A 22,705-nucleotide genomic window follows, 5' to 3' on the forward strand; every position below is an offset into this window, starting at 1 on the left:
GGAGGGGGAGGAGGAGGAGGAGGAGAAGGAGGAGGGGGAGGAAGAGGAGGAGGAGAGAGATGTTTTAATTAAAAAGAAGTGTTTATGCACTTTTTACAAAAATAATACAAATACAGCCAGTCCTTTGTGTCATAACCATGCTTCTTTTCTTTAGTAGTCCCCACTATTTCTAGCTCACTTAATGCCAATTACATTAAACTTCCACATTACATGTGAAAAGCTTTTGCAGAGCTTTCACAAACACCGTCGTATTTGATTATACAACAATCTCCCAAGGTAGAGAGAACACACTGTCTCTTTCTTTTTACAGCCAAAGAAATGAAGGCTCACAGATAGGAAACGACCTAGGCAGTGTCATATAGATTATCACGTAAGATGTAAGAGGCAGAGTTTAAACTAGAACCCAAGGCTTCTGTGAATAACTTGGGGTCTTTGACTACAGAATTTAGCAATTGTAATTTAAGGATGATCACTCTCGTGCTGCTGAGGCCTCTGGGTACTGTGGGAGCCACTGACTCACAGCTTCACAGTCTGGGCATGGTGTATGGTGGTATATCAGTGAAGTCCACATCCACTCATCCTTCCTGGGATTAAGCAATAAACTAAAGTTCAAATTGAAACTTTTGCATTTGAATAGAACACATTTTATGTCTTTCCCAACTGCCTCATGAAGCGAATCTAGTTCTGCTTTCTCAGCATCTCTGTTGGGGACGAGGCACCTGTGAGACTCGTTCCTTCCGCAGAGTACAGTCCCTACCCATGTCTTTTTTTAATCCTTTGTTGTCGTAACCATGCCTTTCTTCCCTCGTACCATAGGTGGCACACCTTGCTCTCTACCTTCCACTCACATTTACAATTGTTTCCTTTATTTTTTTCTTCATCATTTCAGTGCACCTTATGCCATGTAATTAATGAGCAACAGATTCACCCTGAGTGGTTAGGGAGCCTCAAATATATACATACACAGATATATGTGTATAAATATATGTATGTAGTGTGTGTATGTATGTATGTATGTGTGTATCCCAGTGAAGCATTCATCTTGGATTTTAACTGCTATTCTACTATTCTCCCTAAAGTGATTGCACAGAATAGTGTGGATTCCAAAATAATACAGAGCTGAGTCCATATCCTGGTTTCCCACTTATTAGACAGAGGCTTTTGGGCAAATTTGTCATCTTTCTAAGCCCTGGATTCCTTCTTAACCACCCACAATTCAGTGATAATTATCATTACTCTCATTGTATTCTCTTTATGGATCAGTCATTAGACTGGGTATTTTGCATTCAGAATATTGAATTGTTATGAAAGTTTTATTATGCAAGTATTGTTCCGATTTACATTTAAAGAAACTAATAGTAGAGAGGATAAGAACACTACCAAGGTCATATAGCTGGCAGGTAGTTCAATGGGGACAATCTTGTTCTAAAGTTCTTCTTTTTTAAGTGTGTATCATCCTAGAAGGTAGAAGTGTGAGTATGGTTGTGTGTGCGTGTGTGTATTCAGGATTTAGTCTGAGGTCATGGATAGAAGAGAGGTGAAGGATAAAACAAATATTTAACTAAACTTCTCTATGCTAACCCCTGAAGGACGCACTTTTAACTATGATCACAGTATTTTTAGAAGAGCGTGGCATTGTCTCCTGAGATGCTGTGAGATTAGAAAACTTGCCAAAAGTTACACAGCCAGCATACAAAAGAGCCCCCAAATCCAAACCTATATATGTCTGTCTCTAAACACTTTACAACACAGACAAATTGTCAAGTAGTATTAACGTATAATTCAGGAAATACCTTTTAGAGTATTAGTTCTAGATTTGGCAATGTTTTGAGAATAATTCAGAGGTGATAAAAATGTAAGTTATCTACAGTAGTTTAAAAGGATATCTGTATAGAGCACTGTGACTGGGTGTGATAGCCCCTGCTATGCCAAACATTAACTCTTTAGTTACTTAATCATGCTGCCTTAAGGGCATCCTGGGAAATGGGCCCAGCCAAAGTTGGGTGCTTGAGAAGGACTCTGGTGGTTCTGGGCAGTCATTCACTAACCTGTACCAGCATTTTACTTCTTCATTGGCCTATATGACTATCCATGAGCCCTAGCTACTCTTGTCCCTATTTTACATCTGGTTAATATTTAATTTTTCTAAGTTTTAATTATTTATTCCACACACCACCCAATTTAATAATATCCATTACTGAGAAATTACCCCTTTTAACTGATAATACTTATTTAGTTTGAACTCTAGGATCTTTTGTCCTTCCAAATCCATTGGCTTGTTTTTAAGTTTCTTCTTTGTTTTTTTTCTTTTAAAGACACTTCAATAAATATTTCTCTTTAATTTTAATTTCAATTGCATCTAGATAAAGTGTTGCTTAGAGTAGTGCTAAAGGCCTTCCAGTTATAATAAGATTATAATACATCAGTTGATGTCTGGTTTGCTTCAAACAAGACTGTGGTACACCCATACCCAATTTTTCCTTTTCTCTGCTTGTCTTTACTGCCATGTGGCCTTTGTATGGGAGCTGATTAGACTGGGTGAGAGGAAAACTGAGATCCAGACCTAGCTCTGCTTCTGACTAGCTGTGAGTCCTGGGTAAAATCTGTTAAACACTCTATTTTTGTTCCTTCACCTGTGAAATGAGGAGTTCAGTAGTCACTCAGTAGGGTCATTTCTGGCTCTGGTGTCCAATGAATCTGGACACATGACCCCTGGATACCAAATGTTTCTGAGGTATGTAGTATATGCTTAACATGTATTGATTGCATCATGTGAGATAGAGATGGAGAGAGAGAAAGGGGCAGAGAATTGTGTCCCCAAAATACTCCAGCCTGGCTGGTAAAGGAGGATCGACTAATGTGGAATAGCACAGAAAGTATGAGAAGGGTGAAACTGCTTCATTGAGGATCAAAGATGTTTAGCAAGGAGAGGCATGTGTGAGACCAGAAATTGTTAAGAAGTCATCCCAGGGGAATAGACACTCACTGTCAGAGAGTTCATACTTCACTGGCTTATTTCCCGTGAGACTCACTCAGAAAATAGGATCTTCATAATTACTGCTTTAATCTTTTCATCTCACTTATGAAGTTAAAATTTAGAGAAACGCTAAAGAATTAAGATATTTTCATAGTCAGGTCTTGCTGGTCTGTGAAGAACTATCTCTCTCATTCATATCCTGAAGACAGCGTTTTGGGCCAAAATACAAAAAAAAAAAAAAATACTCCTTTCTTTTCAGTGTGAAATGTTCTTACACATTATTCTAGAGGAGACTCTCCATGTCTACGCTAACACCTTTCCTCCTTTCTGAGGTGAGTTGATTATAATAAGAACTTTAAGGAATCAAACATATGGAATGAAACAGACAAGGTCTAAGGATGAAGTCACATTTTTGTACAATAGCACAAGACTCATAATTTTTTTTTAAAAAAGGACATTTTGGAAAGCAGTGGAACTTAGAGATAAAAAGTGAAAATAGTAAAAGGGTCTTACGGGCTGACTTGGAATATTTAGTATATGACAGTAGGAATAAGGAAGTAGTAAAGACTTTTAAGGAGAGTAGTGAAACAATGAAAGTCATGTTTAAATTACATTAATCTGCACTGCGTTTTTAAAACTGTATTTTAAATGACTAGCTTCCATTTGGAATAGAAAATCTCTTATTTTTGCTCATGAATTTCGAAAACATCAAAACTAGTGTTAAACCATATTTAGTTTTCATCTGTCTTGTTTTAGCTATTTTAAAACTCACAGCACAAGATTCACTATGTCTAAGTAAGACTTTAGGTTTTTAAGTTCCTGTTAGTTCCCTTAGAGTGCTTGTAATTTTAGCCTCAGAAAGAGTTGAATGTGTGCACATTTTAGCTGATGTTAATTTGCAATGATTGAATCTTTTTTTCTCTTTGGGGTTGCCAATATTATTAACTACAACTTCAAAAAATACATGGAGTACAAAGTGGGTTGGGAGAGAGTCTGGAGTCTGCATGATGGCGGCAGCAACCAAAGGCCTTCTACGATAATTCAATCACGTGGTGATGCTGGCCACCGAGTAGGCTAAGAGCAGAGAGTGTTTAATGACAGGAATGAGATTTCATTGGGAAATCTGATGAAATATGAAGAGACCAAAGGAAGAAAGAGGGAATAGTTAAACCTCATCTCTAGACTTAGAGTTTAGAAACAGAGGGAAGGCTTACACCTCTGGAAGCAAGACCTCTGCTGGAGGGAAAACTGGCTTTGAAGGTGGAGATGATGGTCATTCCTGTTGTACTGAGATGCTGGTGAGACATCCAAGAAGAAATTGTTGCAGAATATTCTATCTTTGTATAAGATTAACTAAAATATGTTAATTCTCAGGCAAAGTGAATTTAAGTTTAAATACATATTTAATCAAAACTTTAGAAATAGTTATAAAATTTCAGAAGTTCTAGAGTCTTGAATTTTACTTTTTGGTGACATTCATTTTACTTGCAAACACAAATGGAATAGGACCTTAGAGGCTGCTTTTTCATCCTCTAATTTCACTTCCATAAAGCTGTTCTTGTCTGATGAGAACATAATGCAGGCTTCTGTATAAAATATTCCCTGTCATATTTCTGAGAATGATTTTGTCTCTTTTTGATTCTTCTGTTGAAGACTCAGATAGGGCGGGATTTATCAGTGTGTGCTTAAACCCTGTAAATGATTTCCATTGCTTTTAAGATTAAGACAAAAATCCTCCAGCTGGAGGGGCTGCGGGCTCCAGTTGATGCTTGTCTGGCTGTTTGTTCTCATCACCCACAACTCACTTTTCCACACCTTGTATGCCACCCACACTGACCTCCAGGCTTCCTCTCATTTTGGGGCCTTTCTATGTGCTATTTTCTTGGCCTGAAATCTTTTTTCCATCCTCACTCCTCATACCCAGCCCTTTGCCTGCATGGTGTCTACTCAGCTTTCAGCCCGCAGGCCATGTTGCCCCTAGTCACTGAAGACTTCCCAGACTCAGCCAGGTCACCTCGCATAAGATCTTATAGCACCAAGAATTTTTCCTTGACACTTATCACAATTTATGAGTATACGTGTATGATTATTTTCTTCATGTGTCTTTCTTTGCTGAGATCTAATTTTCACGAATGCAGTGATCTTTCCCTGTTTTGCTCCCCCATGTATCCTTGGTACCTAATGTGCCATGTATGTGTTAAATGACTGTATGACTGAATACTGAAGCCATGGCAGAGAGGTTGGATTATTGATGCCATCCCAATCCCATCTTCGTTGAAATAGCTCTGGATATCTAGTGGCACTTGTGTCTTCACCAGACTCCTGCTCTGGGTGCAACTCTGGATAATACTTGGAAAGTCAGGACAAAGGAGAGTGTATCTTCACAAAGTGTGAAAGGGTTTATACAGTATGTAGAAACATTTCTCCAGAATAAAAGGAACATCAGTCTGAGATTCTTCAGGCTGTAGAAATACTGCATCTGCAATAAAAAATAAATCAAACAAATATAGTGTAAAAAAATAATGAGCTTTGCAAATTTGCTGATGCTTAGGTTAGGGGTTAGCGTATTTTATTTACTTTTTATCTGCTTAAATTCTTTCTTCCGCAGATGCTATCATTTTTATTCTAGATGGAATTGCTTTTGACATCAAAGTGTTATGTAATCAAGGTAATTTATGGAGGAAAACTATTTTTAAAATAAATACAAATGAGCGCTTCTCAATGTACTAGATCTGAGAAAAATTATTTCCCCCTTTTCTGACTTTAACATAAGATTCTCCTTTTTTACAAAAGTCATGTTTTAAGTTGTGCTCTTGCCTCTGAAAAACTGTCTGAGGGAATATGTTTTGTGTTTACTTGTTTTCTTCCAACACAAAAATAAACATAGGATATGTCTGTTACTTTCAGACCCTTGAAAGTTGTTTCCTTCCAAAACATGTGTACATAGGAGCCATTAGCCTAAACAGGCAGCTCACCTAAATGACAACCATTGTTATGAACGACAGAGCACCACCACCAAGATTTGCATTGATATGGATTCTTTTTTAAATAATCAAATGTTTCAAAATTCACTTCCAATATCTCATTGGAGTGGTTTACATTGTCTTTTTATTTTAGCATAATACAAATTTATGACATTCTCAAAAATGTAATTTCCCTTTAACTGAAACATTTTCCAGAAAGAAAATTTTTTTCAACTATGATTTCTTTATATCTGGTAATAGAACCAATAGCTTAAAAAGTGTGATAACTTTTTGTTGAATAAGTATAGTAATATCAAATTGGTGAGAACGATTCCAAATCAGTCACTTTTACTCATTTCTGTATTCTCAAAAGGTATGTATTCATTTCAGTTATATAAAATTAACTAAATTTCAATGGGTAAAATTCAATAACTTTCCAATGACAACAACTGTCATAATATCTAATTTCTTAAAACCACTGTATTTTAACATTTGTCAGTTTGAAAAAATCATATATAATAATATAATCCTGTTGTTACTTAAAATGCATTGAATTCTGGCATTGTTCTCCATAGGGAATACACCTATTTTTTCATATCCTTGATTTAAGTTTTATAAACTCAATTTTGCTCCAAGAGAATACATCCTTGAGAATATTTAGCCTGCTTCCAATTGCTCCAGAACAACAATGGCAATATCTTAAATTCTCTCATTTTGTAGAAATGGCCTTAGGGATGCTTTACAATCAGTTTACTTCAAAGACTGCTGGGTCAAGAGGACAGGGAAAAAGGTCACTAGCCAGGGCTTTCCATCTGTCATGGTGGGACCACTGGATCCAGAAGCTCTAAATAATCCTAAAAAATTCAGAGGCTTGTTCCCTTGAGAAGGACACATTTCTTATGGCCAGCTTTTCTAAGTCAGGAGCTAATAATACCTTCAACCTACTTGCCTTTTACAGATATGTGTGACACAGAGTATGGATAATTTCTGCTGAATTGAACCCATAATGAAGGAATTTATAATCAGTTCTAATGTATTTGAAACCCAAAGTATATTAGCCTTTCATCAAAGGGAATGATAAAAAGCAGCATTAATATGGGTGAATAGTAATTATTTCGGAGCTCATAATTATTCTGTTAACTACAGAGAAATGCTGATATTTTTGCTTCTTTTATAAAAAGTAAAAGGCTCTGTGGTCAGATTCTGAAATGTAGGAAAGCATCACACGTTCTTTATAAGGACCCATACTTTGAATTGTGCTCATGTTAATCAAAAAGGAACTATTTTGGAATTAAATGAGTTCAAAGTTCATGGTTAAGAATTCCCTTTACCTTGCTTTGTCCTGTTGTTTCACCACTGAATTTATTTATTGCCCGTAGGAGATATAAAGTATAGTAATTACTCTCACTCCCTTTCAGAATGACAGGAGGTCTACTTTCCTATTAACTCTAATGAGAGTTATGTGTGTGTTCCTCAGGGAGGACAGACCCAATAGAGTTTCAAGGTAGAATAAATCACTTCTACACACTGGCTTTAGTGGTCTCATTTGCTTTATATTTTGGTGCTTTGAGATATCCATTTAAACTGCTTCTATTGAAAATGCAGTATTTGTTGTTTAAAAGAAGCATAAGCTGTGGTCGGAATGTTGCTAATAACTGTAATTTCTGTTTGAAGGATAAATGTGTTACCCTTTGGGGCAATGATGTCGCTCGATTGACAGGAATACTCAGTTTCTAAAATGTGACTATGTACTTTTCATGAAAAATTAATGCCAATTACCTTTTACAATATTTTCTTTCTATTTAAAATGTTTTAATGTCAGTGACGACATCATTTGTAACACTTTAGAATAAAGGGAAAGTGAGCCGGGGAGGCAGATGCCCTAGTAAAGAAGGGAGCCCAAGGCAGCGGTGGTGTTTTGTGTCTGGCACAGGAAGAGGGAATCTTTACATTATGTAGGAATCTGTTGTGGTAATCCACAAGCATATATTTACTCCACTGAGGCTTCCTCAGAGAAATCAATGTGGAGTTTCTCAGTTTGCAACTGTGAACTCTGTAGATATTTATTCTCAGTGCCTTTAGGTGTAGAGATAAAGGAAATCTGTTTTCTTTCTTCTTATAATCAGTTTTGCCAAAACTGTTACCAACCCTCTTTTTCCCAGGGAAACTTCAAAAATCAGACATGTAAAAAATTCTTGATGTTAAGAACACGAAGATATGCCAATTCACTAAAATATTGCTGTAATACATACTGTAGGAAAAACTTACTATCATCTAATAATAAGGTGTTTTTTAGTATCAATAAACCAAGTATATTGGGAGAACTAGACTTAATCCTCCTCCAGGATAATCATATTCCCATCATGTTGAAGCAATATTTATATTTGTTTCCAATTCTTCAGATTTATGACAATGAAAGACGTCCTATACAATGTTTGCATGCAATTATTATCTCACATCAGAGACACACAGTTTTCCACAATGAAAAAAGAAGTGAAGTCCCACATTCTGTTTTCGTTTCTACAATGAAAAAAGAATGTGGGACTTCACTTGTTTTTTTGTGGGCTGAGTATGTCAATTATGTGATACTTAAGGAAGGTAAAAACAACTAATGTAGCAAAAAAAAAAAAAAAAAAAAGAAATACACTGGTCCATCAACCATGCATCCATGGGAAAACTATCTTTATATATACTGTCCATGACTTCTGTTCGTATGCTCTCAACCAGCAACTGAGAACCGTGTTCCACATGCAAAGAAGTGGGAGATGATGTTTTGATAAGAGTTATCTTCTGTTGCAACTCATGTAGGTCCAAGAACTAGCAGTTCTAAATACATGTTAAGTACATAGAAAGCACTGACTCAATGGCTATATGAGCTGAATGATTCCCCATAGAAATCATGTAAAGTGATTTGGGTACACTAGGAGGGGAAAGAAAGACAATTCCATCTGACTTATTGAACAGACAGATCTTATAAAGCTTTGAGCAAAGTGAAGACAGTGATTTAATTGTGATAGGTTTTACACGTGCCTCCAAATATTGGCAAACTAATGATTCAGGAAAAAAATTTTGAGCTCACATTAATGATTTCTTAATATAGCCAAGAATTAAGCAAATTAAGTAATTTAACTAAAATTGGAAAGTAGATAGTAGTTTTGGCAGCAATAAATGCCACTGCATTTAAATTGTGTTGCTAACCAGTAAATAAAACCATAATTTCTACATAGCAGCCTAGAAAATAGAAATGTGAAAAATATATATTTGTTGCAGTCTTTAGGAAATTACAGAAAAATTAAAAGCCCGAAAATATAATTTTTGAACTCTAATATTTTGAGGGGTGCTTTGAAATTGGAAATATTTTAAATATAATATTCTGATTCAGCATTTTTAAAGTTTAAATTAAAAAGTATGTATCATTTTCAGAAACGTAGCTATGTTGTTGCATGAATGTCAAATAATCCTAAGGGTGCCTTTTGTGTTTAAACAGGGTCATGTTAAAGAAATGTAGATTTCTGTGAACTTGCAACTGAGTGTTAATTAATGGAAATTATTGCTTTATCTAGGTTTTCTCTTAATGGAATAATTCCTTGCAGGTGTGACTATCACTTAATTTATTGCTTACAGTTTCCCTGTCTGTGTTTGCAATGACCATGAAATAATGACCTTTCAATTGAGGTAGTCAATGGGTCCCTTCAGTTACATCATCCTTTTCTGCCTTTCCAACCTTTTGATCTTTGCCCAGTTATTACTGTTTTTCAAGGCTGTCTACCTGAACTGATGAAACATAACTGTATTATATCTTATTTTTTCCTTTCTGTTTTCTGGGATTGTGTTTTTCATTCTTTGGGGGTTATGATAGTAAATTTAGTTTAGAATTACAAATATAATAAATATTAATTTCTGAAAATACTTAGACATTTTTCTCAAAATGTTTAACAATCCTTGCCTATGAAGTGTTCTTAGACTTAATGCCTGCTTCTTTACTATTTATGTTATTGAAATCAGTACATGACTTTCAGTGTTTTTCACTCCTTTTTCTATGACTGTTATTTTATGCATGACAAAATTCTCTTGCTTACTGCTATGTGATTGGCTGTCTTTTAACTTGAGTGTCCTGTGTTTGTAGTGATTGCTTTTTGCATGAGGATTATGAAATATCATACAAATTAAATGGTTGTGGAAACAAAAAAAGAATGCGGGACTTCACTTGCTTTTTCATGTGCTGAGTATGTCAATGATGTGACACTTAAAATTACTTTCATATGGCCTTTGATGTCCCCTTTGGTATGCTCCTTTATTCTTGTAAATTAGCATCGTTAAATATAATAAAACACTTATTAAATATTCACAGTGTTTTAATACAATTATTCTCCTCAAACATGATCCTATTATAAATAACTATACTGAGCATGAAACTGCACTAAAGCATAATTCCATTATATTACGAAATTGATTATGAAATATAAGCCCTGACTCGGTAACTACCTTAATAGCTAAACACTGACTTCTACTGATCAAACCTTTGATCTGCCGAGTGATGAGACTATCTAGTGATACATTTGTGCAGCCTGCAAATGTCTTAAATTCACAAGTAATATTTAAATGAAAACACATGGGGAAGTATTTGTGTAATGACAAGTAATTTTAAAAAGTCACAGTTTTGAAAAATGTCTGGATTAAAAATATGTAAAAACCAAATGTTAATGTTCTTACAAAAAAAAAAAAGAAGAAAATAGAAAAAGAACAACTTAAAATATTCATAGCTCAGCCTTCTCTAAGGTTATTTTATTGTCTCTAATTAAAGAATGATTTTGACCTAGTCTTTCGTTGTTGCCACCAATTTAAATTAGAAAAGACACTAAATAAGTTCTTTTGGCTAATAAAACTGTTTACTTTTTTGTTTGCAATGGGTATTAAGAAAAATCATTTTCTTTGCTCATGACTTGAGTATCAAGCTATAATGTACTTTTTTTATGCTGGATAGATCCACAAACCAAATCTTCTATATTTTGGGGAAAGGGGTGTTTTTTTCTTAAAAAAAAAAATAGGTAATCAATTATGATATGACCACTTTCCCACCCTTTTTGGAAATATCCTTGAGAATTTTAGTATTTATATTTATTTTTTCCCCCTCAGTCTTGTTTATTCTTGAATTGTCTTTTTTTTCCCTCCATTTCTCCGTTCTCAACCCTAGGTCCCCTTACAAAGAAACAGACAGATGATTTAGGTGATAATGATGGTGCTGAAGATGAAGGTATTTTTTTCACCAAATCTATTTGCATGACAAGGGCCTCAATCACTTTTTCCACCCCTTTCTATTTTTTCACTTCTTGTCTTTTTTTGAAGAGTTGTTTTTAATTCCCGTTTTTGATGTGTTTTGTCTTCTTGCTTGTTGTTACATACAAATATAGAGTATTAATTTTTTTAATGAATGTTAAGTTTTACATTTTGATGCCAACCATTAAAATGTTTTAAAAAGAGGGGCATTTTTTTTTGTTTTCTTGAACTGACTTTTGATATGTTTCATCCCACATTTTGACTGAATTTTGTCCACCTTCTTTGAACTAACAATCTCTCCCTTGTAGTCTGTGCCCATTTTGCATGTTTTCTAATCTATGTAAATATTTTCCCAAATATTAAAATGTGTTTCATTTTTACATTTGATATTTGTTTTTTAAAAAACACATACCCAATAAAATGAAGGACAAGCTGAAAGCTAATATAAAGTGTTTCTTGAGCAATATATTTTAGATTAACAAAACACTGTTTTCTGTTGATTTACTTAAATGTCACATAAATGTAATTAAATTATATACATAAGAAAAGGCATTACAAGTATTTAGAAAACTATTCAACGTTATACAAACACATAAGTACTCTGGACTCATATAGTATTTTTGATAGTGTTTGTAGCTATTTTCTTAGACAAGGTTAAATGAATATCCTTTAATTTCAAAGAGACCTAATTTCCTGATTGTCAAATAAAATATTCTGATTTTCAAAGCATTGCAACTATAAGCAATAGAATATTTTCTACTTCATTAATATCAAAATTGCCTCCTTACAACTTTCATTTGACATACAATTCTGATTTAGTCTGTAAACCAATGAACTCACTAGCTAGATTGACTTGACATTTCTGATTTCACTGTACCTTTACATTGTATTAAAGTGAGCTCATCTTTTTTGGTTCCAATCAGGATTAAAGCTGATGTTTCTTTTTTGTTTATTTTATTATATTTTGTAATCCCACGTTTCAAATAATTGCCAGAAACCTAGAAATTAAATCTCATAATGAAAATAACAATGTGGTAAGACAAGCTTTACAAAATAAAATAATCTACAACTAGTCCAGCACAAGTGTTTGGTCCATGAGTTACAAAGGAACTATGGATAAATAAATTTTTACTAAAAAATGTGCATTGTTTTCATTGACATATGTACACTTAATAAACTCCTTAACAACATAGAATTAAATTACAGAGGTGGAATATTGAGAGCTTAAAAATTATATTTGGTGTCAATATTTTTGAAATATTTAAGAATTATTTTGATTAAATGAAGCATATGACATTTGATTAAATATTCATTTACCACGAATCTCAGCAGTGGATTAAAGATTAAACACAAAGCAGTCATTAATATTTGAAATAAATCATTATTGCTGTCCAAGAGTTATTATTCTGAATGTTAAATAGCTAAAAATAAACTTACAGATCAAGATACAAATTCTGATTTTTTAAAAATGCTATTCAAAATTTGATGCATTCAAACATTCAGGACATTTTTTTTTTTTTTAACGTTGTAGAACATGAATTACTGTTTCCAAAAGCTCTAAAGAAGACTACTTCCACTTTCAGGCTTTGGGACTTGTTGAACCCCTTGAAAATCCTTAACTCCTGGAATTTGTTATCTAAATAATACTGAACGCCTACAGGACTTCGTGTGTATCTTTGTAAACGTCAAATTTTCCCAACTTAGGCAAAGGGTTAAAATACATTACTTTCCTATTTTAAAAATATTTTGATTGCTGATTTAATGTGATATTTTTCCTTTTGTTAAAACTCATCAAGTGAGGCGTTTACCTATTGAGAGTAGATAAGTCTGAGTGACCATAGCTAGGCCATGTAAACCTGAATCTATTTTATAGCGATGTTTTGAAGCACATTTAACATTTTAAGATAGTCATTTAAAATATCCTAAAGCCCAATTAAAATGTCAGGTAGTATTCAGGTTAAGTTCTAAACCATTCAGCCACAAGAGTTATCGAATCAATAAATATTTTTAAATACTCAAAAGCGTAGAATGTCAAAGCAGTCAATTCCAGTTTGGCCTCTTCCTCTGTGTTGTATTGGATAATTGTTTTGAAGATGAGAAAGATGAATTCAGATATCCTACAGGGGAAAAGAAACCTTTTATAGAAATATCTGAGCATTTTTAACTCAATTTTCTAATTACTATTTTGTAGATGTGGCTGTGAATAAAAACTAGGCTCCATATTTACGTTGAATTTATTCCAAATATTGACTTAACATCACTGGACATAAAGCAACAAATATGAACGACTTCATAAGTAACTTCATTTACATCGGTCAAAAGTCAGGTCATCAGATCACTTATGTGAAATTTCCCGTTACTTCCCAGTTCCCCTTTACCTATGCTTGATTTCAGGTCCCAATCTCAGCCACTGAATTGTGAGGCCACCTGTCATATTGCCGGGGCTTGCCCTCCATTCACTTACTCTGATGGAAGCCTTCTTTATGGAGCACTATTCTTTACTTCTAATGCTTGTTTGTATCCCTGCTCTCCCTTTTTTGCCGTATTTGGTCAAACACAATTATATCATTTTTCATTTAAGTTTTACAGCAACCAAAATAATTGTACATTTTTTATTTTTATTTAACTAACTAATTAATTAGTTAATTTTATTTTTTTGAAATGGAGTCTTACTCTGTCTCCCAGGCTGGAGGGCAGTGACGCCAATCTCGGCTCACTGCAGCCTCCGTCCCCGGGTTCAAGTGATTCTCCTGCCTCAGCCACCTGAGTAGCTGGAATTATAGGCACCTGTCACTATGCCTGGCTAATTTTTGTGTTTTTAGTACAGACGGTGTTTCACCATGTTGACCAGGCTAATCTCAAACTCCTGACTTCAGGTGATCCACTGGCCTCAGCCTTCCAAAGTGCTGGGATTACAGGCCTGAGACACCATGCCCAGCAGAATTGTATATCTTTAAGACAATTTCATAGTTAAAAACAAAACTAATCTGAAATGCCAAAAACGGTTCGAAGTAACATCCCAGATTTCTACCAACTTATTTAAGAAATTTAAGAAGTATTTTTAAAAATTTTAATGGTGCTGAGAATACCTTCATATTAACTTTATAATATTTAGGTCAGGCATGGTGGCTCACAACTGTAATCCCAGCACTTTGGGAGGTCAAAGCAGGCAGATCACTTGAGGTCAGGAGTTTGAGACCAGCCTGTCCAACATGGTGAAACCCCATCTCTACTAAAAATAGAAAAAAAAAATTACTCTGGATGGTGGTGAGTGCTTATAATCCCAGGTACTTGGGAGGCTGAGGCACGAGAATCACTTGAACCTGGGAGGCGGAGGTTGCAGTGGGCCGAGATTGCGCCACTGCACTCCAGCCTGGGCAACAGAGCGAGATTCTGTCTCAAATATGTATATATTTCAATGCAATTTTATATCCTATATATTTTCTTTTAAGAAATTTTTTTGTAGATTTTGAGTATTTTTAAACTAAAAATACATCTTTAATTCTGTATGTCCAGTTTAATGAGCAGAAATTCAGCCAACATTTCTATATATTAATTCAATTATTCTGAATGATAACTTGAGGTTCATAAAAATGAGTGGGAGGCACAAAAATCTGCCTTGAAGTGTGTTTTTTATAACAGAGAAAGATTTAGTTGAGGCAATACTTCACAATTTAAAAACGGTTAATCCTAAAAACTCTAAAATGTGGGCATTTAAATACTTCACGAATCCTTTAAGAAGAAGAAAAAACTGTAAACATATTTAATGATTATATCACTAATAATTATTCACTAGGATCATTAATGGAAACTGATTTCAAATCCTGTTGTCAGACAGAAATAAATCCCCATTAACTGCTCGGAATCTATTGAAACTTGCTATCTTGGCTTATGATTTTGGTTTATTAGAAAAACAAAATAGGTACTAAAATTTTAAATCAAGGTGTTTACTAAGATTCCAATTTTTTTTTTTTTAAACTTGAAGAACTTGATTTAAATGTTTGTGTTTACAAAGGCTTAAAACCATTGCAAATAACAGAAAATGTAAACATGCCTGACAAGCATTTGTACTTTTACAGGACTGAATTAGTATTTAAAAATATCTGAGAGGGTTCTTATAATTTTAGTAAAGTCAGTAGATGCTGTTTAGGCAAAGTAAAAATCTTAAGTGAAAATCCATAGTTCACAAACTCCACCATATTTATAGGTAGTTAAATATGTAACAAGGTTTAAAGAGACAACTTGGCTCTAAAAAATTAATTATAAATTAATAAGCTGCATTTGATATATTTTCACAGAAGATAAATGCCCCCCTCAACATTATTATTAAAATGATGGAATTAGCAGATGATATTCAATGGTAGGCTATCTGATATATTCGTTTTATTTATAAAGAATCTGGTTCTTTCTAAAAACAAAGAAATAGTTATAATTGAAACTCTTTATATTTGCTATTTACATTTTTTAAAACCTTATAAACTAAGCATAAAAGCTAAGTGTAAGATAAAAATTTATAATTAAACATTATAAAAAGTAAAGTCTGGCCAGGCGTGGTGGCTCACTCCTGTAATCTCAACACTTTGGAAGGCCAAGGAGGGCAGATCACCTGAGGTCAGGAGTTCAAGACCAGCCTGGCCAATATAGTGAAACCCCATCTCTACTAAAAATACAAAATTAGCCCAGCATGGTGGTGTGTGCCTGTAATCCCAGCTACTAGGGAGGCTGAGGAAAGAGAATCACTTGAACACAGGAGGTGGAGGTTGCAGTGAACTGAGATCATGCCACTGCACTCCAGCCTGGGTGACAAGAGCAAAACTCTGTCTCAAAAATAAAAATAAAATTAAAATAAAGCCTAGGATGGACCACTCTGACAATGCACTATTAAAGACTTCCAATTTTTTCTGTAACAAAAATTGTCTAAAGTTTCTATAGTTTCTCAAACTTTATTAGCAATATTAAGGTTTGTTATGTCCAAGAATTTTACCTGTTTCAGTAAGTACCGAAATTACTTCTGCACTAACCTAATAATCCTTTTTATAACATAAATCTCAGGGTTACTTCAAGTGAAAAATATTTTCTCAGAACACAGCATAAGAATCCTAGAGAACTTTATGGAAAAGAAATCAATGTATTAAGTTATTAGACAAGGCTTAAATTTGAAAATTTTGAAAAGGGAAATTAAAAATTAAGATTAATCCAAATGAACAGTAATCCTTTCAAGTCTAATTTTCAAAGAAAAATAAAGAGATACCACTCAAATAGCTTCTAGAATCTGTTGTCATATTTTCAGTGTTTTCTGACAATGTCCACTTAATTCTGTTATTAAATATAAAACGTGGCAGGTCTTCTCAATGTGTGCCTGTATTGTTTTCCAGGTGAACAGAATGGTTCTACCAAGATTTCATTACTGTTCACAGTTGGTGCTTTGTAATTCTATGTAATTTTAATTAAAGAAGAATTCTGAAACAGCCTCCCTCTGTGCTACCTCCAAGCATACAATTAGCAGAGTACAGTGTCTGCTGTGAACAGTCAGTTAATGATTTCAGTTTAATAATTTATTATTGCTTCTTCAGTGCCAGCCACACTAGAAAAATAAGAAGCTGAAACTGTATGTAGCAAACAGGCATTTAAGGTGCATAGTTTAACAATTTCAAAAGGGTTACTTTCTCTGTGTAAGTCTAAAATCTCCACAAGCCCCCAAAGCTTTATAAATGAACAAATACTATTTTTTCTCCCAAGGTTTGAAGGAGAAAATAAATTTAGATTTTTTTCCTCTTAAATGTGTCTATGTTTAGTGAAGGGTTCCTATGTCAAAGTATCCTTCCCTCACTACTTAAAAACGGACATTCTTCTCAAATACACCTTTGGGGGACTAGAAGGAAACTAGTAAGTTTATACACTGGTATTAAGTCAAATTTAAAATATATTTTTTAAAAAGTCTGTAAGTTCTGCAATGACCCATTTCCCCAACTCAAAAATCTGGTCAACCAAGCTGAGCTGCAATTCTTGATACTAAGTGATGCTAAAATGATTCTTCATTGGAAATCAAGGCATTTACATTACACATTCTTTTTACAAAAAAATGCAAAGCAATCTCTAAGTAATCACCACTTCTTTCAATAAATTTGTATGCTATTAGTCCATTCTGAAAACTGGCACCTCAATAATTAGCATGTAGGAGAATTAAATTTGATAAAAATGTCAAAAGCAAAGGAACAAAACCATATTATTAAATTATACTTTTTAATTTTGTCATAAAAAGGTAATGCATTTGGTATAAGTTTTTAAGTTGTGGGTATAAGAGATCATGGGCTACTATATAATAGTAATGTTTTCTTTCCGTATATATTCAGAGCCATATATATATATGCATACATATAATATTTCAAAAATGTCAATCTATATAATATGTAGATGAAACTGTTTTTGCTGATACACAGTTTGGCTTATCTACAGAAATGAGTGCATTTTTCACACTGATTAAACTCACCTGTGTTTCCTTTATATATTATTTCTAGATCCTTATAAAAAATTACATCATCGAGGAAAAGTATGAGAAAGGAAAACATATTTAATGAAATTCAGAGCTGTAGAAATCACTTTAACCATAAATTTTGACACTTTACACTTGAACTTAACTCTATTCCATCTCATGTCTGCATGATAAAACATAGAGCCAAAATGGGAAGAAGAAGAGTATATTAGCTACACAAAGAAGTGAAAAAATATTTGTCTGTTCTCTTCTTCCAAAGGGTATGGGGAGCTGTAAATAGTGGATGTCCTAAATTTTCTAAAAAAATATTATTCAAATGACATTTCCCTAAATGCAACAAGAGGAGCACAGATGTACATGACTTTACTGCCTAAACATTCATTTGACATTACTTAGGTAGTTAAATGAAACATCTTGCATAACACAAGACTGTAATTATATTCACAAATTGGAGCATAAATGACTTGATGTAATCATGTTGTATTTGATACAAAGCTTTACAGTACCTAAGAAAGGATGAACAGATTGTTTTACTCACAATAGCAACAATGCCATTGTCTTTAGTTTATTGTTCATAAATGTCATGTGAGGTATATAACATTTTAAATAAGTGGTCCTGAGAGTCATTGCCACTCTATTTCTCTTTATTTTACTGTCACTTAAGGAGTTAATCAAAATGCACTAAAATTCACATCTAATTTTAATTTCTCTAAGTTTCATAAGTCAGTTTACAACTTGTAAATAAAATTTTGATAGACAACAATGGATGCCTATTGCTCATTTCCACAATAGCTTTTCATATGAGTTGCTTAAGAAACACTTTAATAAAAACAGCAGTTTAAGAACCATATTGGAATTATGCCCTCTTTTCTCTAAAATGGAAAACGTATGCTGTGCTTCATTGTGTATTATTTTTGAAGATAAGAACGATTGCCAAACATTTGTTTTCCAGATATTCGGGACAGTGGGGGTCCCAAACCAGTGATGGTGTATATCCATGGTGGCTCATATATGGAAGGTACTGGAAATTTATATGATGGGAGTGTCTTGGCAAGTTATGGCAATGTGATCGTCATCACAGTCAACTATCGACTTGGGGTACTTGGTAAGAAGTCTCTTTCATTTTCACCATGAATCCATGAAGCGTGTGATAGTTTTGCTTTGACTTGTTTTGTTCTGCTTTGCTTTGTTTCACCCATTTTTTAAAATGCTTGTTGACTTTTTTGAACCCAATTTTTTTATAGCTTCAATGTATTCTATAGGTTGGTTTTAAGATGTAAAACTAAACGGTAATGAAAGTATTCATGTTGTCATGGTATGTACTTCCTGGTTTATAAAACTAGGAGAGGCAGAATGGTAGGGCCTTATTAAAGAGGAGTTTATCTTTGAACAAATATTTCCTTCTTCTGCTTTTCTGTTTACAATGCTCTAAGATTGTCTGAAGTTTGCCATGAGCTAAGATATAAGTTTACATTCTCTTCTAGAGTATGTATAGGGACTGGCTTTTGGGAATGATTGTTTGGCATTTTGATGGAGGTTTCTTTGGTTTGTTGTTGTTATTTTGGTTCCATAATAATGAATAATATTTTATGAATGTATTCTGATCAAATTATTTAACTTGAAAAACATTGATTTCATAAAGTAACAAAGAGTTCAGTTCAATAATGTATACTCTTGCCAAAAGAATGATAACATAAAGTCAAGTTGGAGATTTCTAGCTTTGATAAAAAGTATAGAGAAATATTATTTGTAAAATAACTTAGATTCTCTAAGATAGACATGTTATCTTATGTGATAACCAGTTTTTGAGAAATAAACTTGTGGCCAGGTGCAGTGGCTCACGCCTGTAATCACAACATTTTGCGAGGCCGAGGCGGGCAGATCATGAGGTCAGGCATTTGAGACCAGCCTGGCCAACACTGTGAAACCCTGTCCTACTAAAAATACAAAACTGCCTGGCGTGGTGGTGCGTGCTTGCTATCTCAGCTTCTTGGGAGGCTGAGGCAAGAGAATCGCTTGAACCCAGGAGGCAGAGGTTGCAGTGAACCAAGATTGTACCACTGCACTCCAGCCTGAGCGGCAGAGTGAGACTCCATCTCAAAACAAAAAAAGAAAGAAATGAACTTGCCATTCTAGTATACGTTTATTTGTTATAGTATTACCACACTTTAAGGAGTAAAGTTACTGTATGATTTAATAAAACTTCTTTATCTGTAGTATACTTAATTAACAGAATTTGCTAAAAGAGCACAATGCAGCCACAAAATATTTAACTTTTTAATCTTAATTGTTCTCCAATCTTATCCCATACTACTATACACTTAAATAGTATAAATTATAAATTTGTTTATACACAACAAATCACCTGACCCTTTCATTTTATCATCTAAAATATTTTGAAAAAAAGGAATTTGAATTATATTCCGTTTTATAATAATTGGTAGTATCATATAGTTTATCCATGTTGAGAATCAGAATTTATCCTCTTGAGTGTTATCCTCCTATGTAATCATAATTCTGTTTATGCTTATCAAAAAATATTTTAAAATGTAGAATAATTTTTGTGAATCAAGTTTATAGTCTGAGGGAAGGTGACATTTTACCAATGTGAAGGTTAAGTTTCAGTCATTATCTCGTTTTCTTTTTGGAAAATTTGGAGTGTGGTGGATGACGATAGACGCACTTCGTCAATGTAGGTATAACATATTTCTGTAGCATCGATCAAGTACACATTAGTTCCTCTAATCATCCATTGTTTCAAATGTTCATATGATTTCTGTGGGTTGGGATAAGTGTCTTGCCACCAATGAAAACTCTGTGTATTCGAAGACACACAAATAATTGCTCATCATAACTCTTGAATCTTAAATCTTGAATTCTTAAATCTTAATGTTGTCATTTGTTTCCTATGGAACAATGTGAAGGACGGTTTTTAATATTTTAATGCATTGAATTTTTAATTGTAGTATTGTCCAGAGCTCAGTTGTTTTTGTTGATTATTATTTTTATATTTTTCTAATTTCTCAAGTTGAAAATTCTGAGCAGTGGCCAGTTTGCCGAATCAAAATTTAGGCTGAAATGCTAAATTATTGTAACAGTGTTTTTAAGGACTTGAACATCCAGTTAGTCATATATATTTATTCTATTTTAAAAATGCTTTGACCACAACTTTTTTTTTGCCTCTTTCTGTTATTGGTTGTATTTATATAAAGCAAGATTTCATAAAATGAACTTTGTTGTTATGTTAATATAAACTTTACCCATTCTTTTTCTTTTTATGTATTCAGAACTGATAAGGACTTGACTTTGACCCATTTTAGACCTATATTCATGCCCATACTCAATTTTAATGCCTCACTGTGAAGGATTGGATTGCAAGGCAATGGATTAACTGGCTAAAATATAAAGAACTCAATCAATCACTTGGTTTAGATAGTAGCAGACAGCCGACAGTGTTGATGTTATTAAATTATGATTTCCCAGTGTTAAATATTTGTTCTGGCTCTACTGTACCCCAGGATGTAACATTTAGTTATCCCTTTTATTTCTCTTAAACACATTATACACTGATAATAAGCCAAAGACTGTCCTTGATAGGCCTCCTCTCAACATGACAAAGTATAACCTCTGTGAAACATTTTTTAGGTAGACATTAAGACGTTAGCTCTAGAACCGACGTATTCTGGTCATGTTTTGCTAAAAATATGTGTTGAGTATTGTAAAAATGTTTTTAGATAAATTCATAAGAAAGAGAGTATCAGAACATTTGTTTCAGCATACTTTGCATGAGTGGTGCACCACAGCAAGATCAACAGCTCATCTGGCAGGAGAACTGCAACAATAAAGACTGTAGGCTTTTGAGATTGATGTTGTGAATAATTTGTCTAACAAGTAACAAGGTAAGCCAAGGTTTCTTGGGTGTGGGATCCAAGACTATTGCTATCTAATTTGCACTTGAGTATTGGAAATTAAGTAGGAAATAAGACATGATACCACATCAGAGGAAATCCTGAGCTGTGTTTTCATTCGGACATTTTGGTGTAAAAGAAATAGATTTAGGGGTCGAATGGGCAAGTTGGGTAATTACAAGATCATTGCTTTGAGACGACTGGCTGGAACAGTCAGGATGTTTGGAACAGGTAGTGCAGTTTGCGTTGATTTGAACTCACCAAGCGGTGATGTGGGGAATCGTATTACAAGTTTTGTTTTTTGCTCTTTGTTTTTAGTGGTGAGTAGAGATGTGATAATGTTTCAGTTAGAAAATTCATACAGCTATCTAGCAGCCAATTTTTCAGTTTAAAGTTTCCATGTTAAAAAATTTGTTTGTTACAAAGTAGAAATGGAATAGAAGAAAAAAAAATCTCCACCATTCCTCAGAAGCAGCTACTAACAGGGCAGAATCAGTTCTTCTACCAATACCATTTATGATTTCCTTTGGAGTGGTAACATAGAATATCACTCTTACTGTGTTGTATATGATTTACCCCCACCCTGGAAATGCTATTGAAGATGATGGGAAATATTGCCAATAAGATTGACAAAGAAGGAAGGGAATGCAGGACTAACCTCACTCCCCAGTTTCGTGTTAGAGCTCCTGGTGACCTCCTACCTCTTAGTCTCACATTTCTTATACACTGTTTAACTTTTCTTTCACTTTTGACTATACGCCTTCTTCTTCCTCAGCCAGTTTTGACATAAGCTTTCCATATTTGCTTTCTTCAGCATCTATTACTTAATAACATTGTTACATAGTCTTTAAATATGTTTAAAATTATTGTTAGTAGGGTATTTTTTTTTTTAACATTCTAATGTATGGCTTATAATCATCTTAGAAATGTAGGGAGAAATGGCCGGGCATGGTGGCTCATGCCTGTAATCCTAGCACTTTGGGAGGCTGAGGGGGGTGGATGGCCTCCTCGGAGGGTGGATAGAGGTCAGGAGTTCAAGACCAGACTGGCCAAATAGCGAAACCTCGTCCCTACTAAAAATCCAAAA

General features: G+C 34.0%; 1 protein-coding gene across 9 annotated transcripts in view; it reads left to right on the forward strand.

The window, feature by feature from the left end:
• NLGN1 (neuroligin 1) overlaps window positions 1–22,705 on the forward strand; it is a 901,657-nt gene that overhangs the window by 380,756 nt on the left and 498,196 nt on the right. For 7 of the 9 annotated variants that reach the window (XM_037733329.1, XM_037733328.1, XM_037733327.1 and 4 more), the window contains 2 exons: window positions 11,135–11,194; window positions 18,663–18,815. In XM_037733329.1, the coding sequence (XP_037589257.1) occupies window positions 11,135–11,194; window positions 18,663–18,815 (213 nt within the window). The remainder of the gene's footprint in view (window positions 1–11,134; window positions 11,195–18,662; window positions 18,816–22,705) is intronic. The other 2 variants (XM_017514108.2, XM_037733332.1) reach the window with 1 other exon arrangement.

Source organism: Cebus imitator, unplaced genomic scaffold, assembly GCF_001604975.1.
Source record: "Cebus imitator isolate Cc_AM_T3 unplaced genomic scaffold, Cebus_imitator-1.0 Scaffold516, whole genome shotgun sequence".
NCBI classification, from domain to species: Eukaryota; Metazoa; Chordata; class Mammalia; order Primates; family Cebidae; genus Cebus; species Cebus imitator.